Here is a 7,358-nt window from a genome sequence, read left to right as displayed (position 1 = left end):
CTGCAAAACAGAAAATACCCTCTATTAGTTCACAATGAATCAAGTCATTACAAATCCTTTCATGATTCTTACTTGAGAAAAATATGGGGTAGCAGTTTCCACTTGATTTTTGCATTATGCCTTTTTTACCTTCCCTTTCACCTTCACTCACTCTCTCTTCCATGTATTACTATAGTAACCTTTGAGAACTTGAATTTCATATGTATTTGGCAAATATAGTCCAGTACATAGACATATCAATAGGGCAGGTGAAAGGTCTGAGGGGGAAAAAACAGAACAAGGCATTCCTTGTCTAGTGATTCTCCCATTATCCATGCCACAGGTCTATGCCTATACAGAATGTTCCACCTTTATAGTGATACTGGTTAAAAATATCAAGTAAAAACAATACAGAAATCATGGTAACAAAAATATTTTATAAATGTATGGTAATATAAGGAAAAAAAGCTCAATGACTACTTACAAACATTAAATACAAGTTTTCTTGAGATGATAATAGCTGTTTTTGCAAAAGTATAGTGGAATCACTGAGTTCTTTAAGAAATTTACCAGTGTAAATTTCAGTGGTTCTCTTAGCAAACTATACTAAGACTAGACATGATAATGCATAGATTTACATACATATGCATTCTAACTACTACATGTTCTTGCCATGTTCTTTGAACAACAATTGGGAAACATACGCAGTTAAAACCATTTGCCTTCCCACAAAAATGTTGCCAGGACATGTTCCCTACAGAGCAATAATTGCTTCAGGATATCAAAAGACTCATGCTTGACAAGATGGCCAATTGCTTTTAAGACATTTTATCCATTACTTTGAAATACAATGGGTAGAAAACATAGGTGAAGTCATCACAGTTGCTACTAAATATAGAAAACAAATATTCTCCAATAATACTATGACTGAAAATGGGTAAATAGCAAATTTTTAATGCTTTACCTATACCCTCTTCTATAAAGATATATTTATATCTCAACAAATAAAAAAGCTAGTCCCTAAAATGTAGTTATCTACCTGTATTGCACCACTATACTCAGAATAGTATTCAAATCTATAGACAGGGTTCCTTTTAAATGTCAAAATTATATAACATAATTCCTTTGCCTTCATTCTGTCTTATGGCCCACATCATGACTGGGTGTCTAAAAGCTGCCTTAATTTGTGTACACATATATAAGTGAATAATTATCTATTTTATAGGAAAACAGGAAGAATCCATTCTGTAATTTTCCCTGGTTCTGTGTACTCCATTTTGGCTAATAAATAAGAGTGCATTGGGTCAAATGAAAAATTTTGCTAGTATTTCCTGAAGCAGTTTTACCATTATATAAAACATGCTTTAAGTGTTTATTAGCATAGTTCCTGGCTCATAACTGCTAACAATGTAAAGTCTATAGGATAAATGTCTCATGCATGATAAATATTACAAGAACATTTATATTAGCTTAAAATTTTTAGTAATCCATGTGCATGGTTATGTTACCTTATGGATAGATAAGCCTTTCCAATAAAATTTAATGAAATTTTATTGGAAAACTTCTTATGAAAACAAGTTTAAGAAACATATTTCGAAGCCATACAATAAATTGTACTATATCACTACTTTTATATTTAGTTAAAATGTATTACCACAAGAGGGCATACAACCTCAGTCAAAACAGGATTATCTGAAATGGATTCAAGACTAACAGGTTCAGTAGAATACTGTATGTGGAACATAACTAACTTCCCTGTATATCAGAATTTATGTCAAGTTACCATTGCAGTCAAGACTACTAGTAAAAAAGTTCTCAAACTCTTCATAGTAGACTCATCGGTTCAAATAGGTAAAAATATAAATATAAGAGTTGTATGGAAATTTTATAAAGGGAAAAATGGAAATTGCACAAAACAAGAAATTATGTTTTATTGTCTAAGTTTAACTGCCATGTAACATTCTCACTAGATTAGTTAGCATCAGCAAAAAAAAAAAAAAAAAAAAAAGTAGCTTGGACTTGTACCAATCAATTAGAAAGGAAGATTCCAAGCAGAAAACTAGGTTGGTTACATCTGTATTTGCAAAATGCATAAAGTTTCTGACTTAGTAGGACCAGTTTTAGTAAACAGCCCTGAAGGACTGAAATGGAAACGTGGCTTAAGAGGTGAGTAGACTTACACTTTTTCAAGATGCTTTAGAAAATAGCCTCTATCTGTCAGGGCAACCTCATTCTGCTGAAATGAAAGCAGTTTAGGAAGGGCAGATGTGTAGATGGAGAGGACAACAGAGGACTCAGTGCACCACTGACTTCCACCTTTGCTACCTAAATAATTTGGGTGACTTTGGGAAAATTATACCCTTTATTATTTAAGACTGATGTCCCCTGTGACAGCTATGTGCAGTCATTTCATCATGGAAACAGGCTCAGGATATAGTTAAGTGATTTGTCACTGTCTCTTCCAGAAGTAGATCAGTAACCCTTGTATATAATTTTGGTAACTACACACCAAAATTTAGAGGAAATTAATGGAGTACATAATGAGACACTTGGGACAACACAGAAAAAGAGAAGACAAATAGAGGATATAGCTAAATATTTTTGAAGGAGCAGAAAGAATCCTGACCAAAATCCTGAAATAAAAGAAGGGCAGATCCTAAAGTTTAAGAGATATATTTAAGGGAAAGGAAGAATTACTTAATAAAATTAGAGAATAACTTTAGAACAAATAAGTTATTTGGACTGAAAAATCAGATTTTTTAAAGCTTTAAGTAAATTCAATAGTTACATTTATTATTTAACATTAGAGATTTTTGGAGTTCATCCTTTATTTTTTAAACTTTCATGTCATACTTGATAGTTACAGCCTTCCATAAAACATACCTAATAATGGATTATCAGAATGTTGCATTAGACAAATCCTGTGTCTAATTCATTACGAGAATTGTTTATATCTTGTATAGAATCACTGTTCCTCAAAAACTTTTAGTTCATTCTTAACAATAGGTCCCCAGGAAATACTAACTTAAAATATTCCTCTGCAAACTTACCTTCCTGTTTGTTTAAAAAATTGTTCTTCAAATTCTCTTAAGGCTTTCCGAAGTCTCTTCTTGTCAGCCCTAGTTTCTCGGAGATGGTCAAGAAGTACCGGCCTATATAAAATAAAATATATATTTGCCATAATTGAGCTCTGGCATACTTGAGAGATCATCCTAAGTAGACATCTACTTGGCAAAAACATATAATGATAAAGAAATGTTCTGCCTAAAAGGGTATCTTTGAATCAGTATGGCACATGTAGAGCCTGATCACAGGGGAGGAAAGTACTTAATGAAAACAATGTCATGGGAAAGGAGAGAGGACAAGGACAGATAGGAGGAAAGCAGAATAAGTCCATTAAAAAAGTGGTGAAGGTAAAGGGCATATAAATAAATGAGGAAGAAATGGACATTTTTAAGGAATATTCATCGGTATTTGGTGATAAACTGAAGAGGAGAGGATTTTAAAGAAAATTCTATCCTTAATCTAGAGTATGGGGAGAATAGCAAAACCCTTGGGAATGAAATTAAGACCCCCCAAAAAAGCTACATGCAAATTCCACCCATTTCATTCTAAGACAAGAGAGAAAAGTCATATACTTTAGAGCAGGAAATTTTATCTGGGGAACTTGTATGTGTTTTCAGAACTCTGAGTTCTTGGAAATTATATATGTGCATTTTCATTTAAAAAATTTCATTGCATTCAAAAAAAGTCTATCATCCCACATAAGAATAGCTGCTTTAGAACTAACCAACCAACCAACAAAGGAAAGGAGGGAGGAAGGAAAAGATAAAAGGAAGGAAAGGAGGAAGGAAAGGAGGAAAGGAGGAAGGAAGGAAGGAAGGAAGGAAGGAAGGAAGGAAGGAAGGAAGGAAGGAAGGAAGGAAGGAAAAAAGAGTGATTTTCTGCTTCCAAACAGGTCACTCATCTGTGAGCTGAAATTCATGTACCAACTGACTCTACAATTACACTAAAATCTCAATTTATACTTTAGTCCTTAATCCCACCTCATATATTTGCAGAGATTATATCCCTATCTTGGAGCATACAGTTATCACATTATAATACACATTAAAGAAAATCTCATAATCTGGCTAGTAATATACAAACCAAAGGAAGGTCAAATAGTTAAGAGGAATGTCCTCTACTGAATGATGATAATGACACCACTAATGAAATAATGAAAAACCAAATAGCTCCTGACTGAGGGGCCGTTAGGAGACAAGGAAGACTCATTTAACTTAAGGTCAAGGGGATTCCCAATCTGGAGAAATCATCTTTTTTGAATGAAGTGGAATGTGATAAAGGTTTTAACAACTATCGACTCAAGATCTCAATTCCTTTTCGCCCAGTATTTTCAAAGGCCAAGAATTAGACTGGTGCCAGGCCCTGAGGGAAAGATGTACAACTGTAGTAAACTGAACCTAAGCATTTATGGCACCCTTAGGGAGCCTTGGTTCCTCATGGCATTGTCTTCCTACTTCTCCAGTTAAGACAACCAGATTACGCTTTGAAGGCCACCCTCTGTTTGATGGCGTTTTCTAAAGTCTAATAGCGCTTCTGAATTTTGTGTGTATACATAAAGTACCACAGACCAGAAGGCATTAAAAGGTGACCCCATTCATTTTTAGGATTCATACTCACATGGTGGCCTCATGTAAATTAGACATGGAGAGGGCTGGTGGTTTGATTTCTTTCTTTTCATCTGGTAGCAGGACCCTGACAGGTTCAGTCCCAGAATAGGTGAGGTGATCACCACCAGGAAGGTAAGATGCTGGATTTGGCAAAGAAAGCTGTTGGTTTCTTTGTGTACAGTCTTCATCAGAGTCCTCTTCCTCCTGCTTATTGTGGGCAGAGTTAAATGAAGTCACAAAATTCTAAGTGCCTCTTGAGGGAGCAAAAACAGGATAGGGAACCATAGGTAAACACCCTGAAAACAGTAGATAACCCCTATGCCTACTGAGAACCAAAAGAAGAAATACCAAGAGGAACTCTTCCTCAGTTGCATCAAAAAATTTACGGAAGTTAATGAGCAAAGAAATACCCATGCTGGGCTAAAATGTTCGCCAAGTCCATCTCTGTTTGCTGGGCCAATGAAAGCATAAGCATCCAAGACATGGTATACTCTGGGCTGCATTCCCTCCCTTTTACCCAGACCTTCTGGGCCCCAGCTTCATAACAGTTATATGGGTCAGGATGGCAAAACACCTCTTGCCATCCAGAAATACCTTAAGTCAGATCTTAGTGTGGGCCTAATCAAATACAGAGAATACTCAGAAAATTGACAAATTCAGGAAGAGTTCTATGAAAGTCAAAGCAAAATGAAGTTATTTATTCCTTAAGCTGTTCTGGTAATGCTTATCACAACCAAGAGACTTTTTTTGCGGGGGGGAAAAAACACACACACACACAAAAAAAACCCTGAAAACCATACCCCATTTTAAATTATATTTACTTAATAAGAAAATTCCAAAGATTATGAATCGTTATTGTCGTCTTTAAAACTGTGGAAGAATAAATGTACTCAAGTATATTTAAATTTATATTTGTTAATATTTCCTTTTATATTGACCAAGTGACTGTTTGAATATTGATGAAGTAGGGTTTGTGGTGCTTTTCTAGTTCTGTATCCCCATAAACCATTCTTTATTAAAAGTAGTCTAACTCAATTTCAGTAGTCATATTTTCTATTGAAATGAATCTACTTATATCTTTACAGTAATGGTCAGATGGTACCAAAAACAGATGTTGCATTATATCAATCGTTGCATTATATCAACAGCCAATTATCTTGTTAAGGGAGATAAGTTAACTAACACAGAGAAGAGAAAGGCTGTCTAGCTGTGTTGCAAATTAGACAATGCCAAGCTGAAATCTATGGTTTGTTCTCCTCACCCAAGCATGGAAACGAATGTTAAAACTGACTTCAATATTACAGTTGCCATAGATTCCTGTTTAATAATAGTTTTAATCATCAGCCACATTAAGTAGAGTATGGGTGTGGAGAGAGACCATTCTTCTATTATTTTTTTTATTTTTTTTTTAATAACTGGCCTTTTTGGCAGCATATACTGCCAAGAAGGTGCCTTTATAACTTTCATAGTACTGCCTCTCTAACTAAACATCACTCCAAAGCACAAGTACAGGTCTGGTTAATGCAAGCATCCTGACTCACAATTGTTGGAATCAGGGAAGGTGTTGACAAGATTTGCTTGATAATCCGGCATCGATCATAAAGAGGCTTTACGAGGTTCTTATCTTGCTTAGTTACCTGAAAAAAAAAAATTAATTACTGTTCCTTTCTCACACAGGAATTAAACTTGATATTTTTAGTAGGCAAAAAAAAAGTTCTGAATCCTCAAAGTAAGGGATTATAAAATATAATGCAATAGTAACTAGAAAGGGGGAAGTCATTTATAAGATACTGTGTATAGCACATGCCAATTTTCTCCTAGGAAAAGTTTCTTAAAGGATAGGTCCTAGTTTAGAAAAAAAATTTTTAAAGCTTTTTAAAGGAGTCTTCAGTGTGTAAGTGGTAAGGAGTCTGTTCTTTAATTATTTTTTTCATTCTTAAAAAACCAATGGGTGAACAAAACCTATTGATTTTTCTTCTGAAATGTTTTGTATCTGGACTTTTGTGATTATATTCACAAACATTTATCTCACTCAGGTCTTCATCATTATATGCTCAGATTATATCCTAGCTTACTGGCTAGCTCTGACATCAAAACTATTTTGGATAAGCAATTAACTTCTCTGAATCCTCAATTTCCTACCTATACAAGGTGGTTAGAATTTCAAAGTTCTTTACAAATAAAAAATTCCATGTCTTGTTCCACTAATGCATTCTATCACCCCTCTGCTATATGACCCATCTCTCAGCACTATTTTCAACAGGTTATTGGTACATTGTGCATAAAAAGTTTAAATAGCTTCCTCTTTACCTATGTATCCACCTTCCTCCCTCTTCTATCCAAAGTGACGGACTTCTCTACTTGCTTTGCTTTCCTCCCTGTTGTATCCATGTTAATTCACTACATATCACAACCACCCTTTCATTCTGGACCAATGGTTCTCCTTTGGCACGTAGTGAGAGGTGATTGATAAAAATAGCCTGTAGCATAATCACCCAGGTATCTTTTATTAAAGTACAAGACATAAAAGGGGAGGGAGTAAAGGTCCAAATTTTCCAAGGGGGATGGTTTTTTAGATGCATTAACAAATTACTGTATATATAAAACTTTCTTTTTCATAAACTTAATGGTAATCTCTCTCACACACACACACACACACAAAAAAAAAAAATACTGAGACATATAACTTAAAGGAAAAAGAGGCAA

The 7,358-nt window shown here is 34.6% G+C and overlaps 1 protein-coding gene across 5 annotated transcripts in view; it reads right to left on the bottom strand.

The window, feature by feature from the left end:
- The window catches only part of FAM13C (family with sequence similarity 13 member C), a 120,803-nt gene that overhangs the window by 1,541 nt on the left and 111,904 nt on the right, over positions 1-7,358 (bottom strand). For 3 of the 5 annotated variants that reach the window (XM_084904809.1, XM_084904810.1, XM_084904806.1), the window contains 3 exons: positions 6,194-6,289; positions 4,663-4,859; positions 3,030-3,131 (listed from right to left, as the gene is read on the bottom strand). In XM_084904809.1, coding sequence (XP_084760935.1) covers positions 3,030-3,131; positions 4,663-4,859; positions 6,194-6,289 — 395 coding nt within the window. The remainder of the gene's footprint in view (positions 1-3,029; positions 3,132-4,662; positions 4,860-6,193; positions 6,290-7,358) is intronic. The other 2 variants (XM_084904807.1, XM_084904808.1) reach the window with 2 other exon arrangements.

This window comes from Pipistrellus hanaki (genome assembly GCF_964339955.1).
Source record: "Pipistrellus hanaki genome assembly, chromosome: 14".
NCBI classification, from domain to species: domain Eukaryota; kingdom Metazoa; phylum Chordata; class Mammalia; order Chiroptera; family Vespertilionidae; genus Pipistrellus; species Pipistrellus hanaki.
This window is presented reverse-complemented; position numbering and strand designations above follow the sequence as displayed.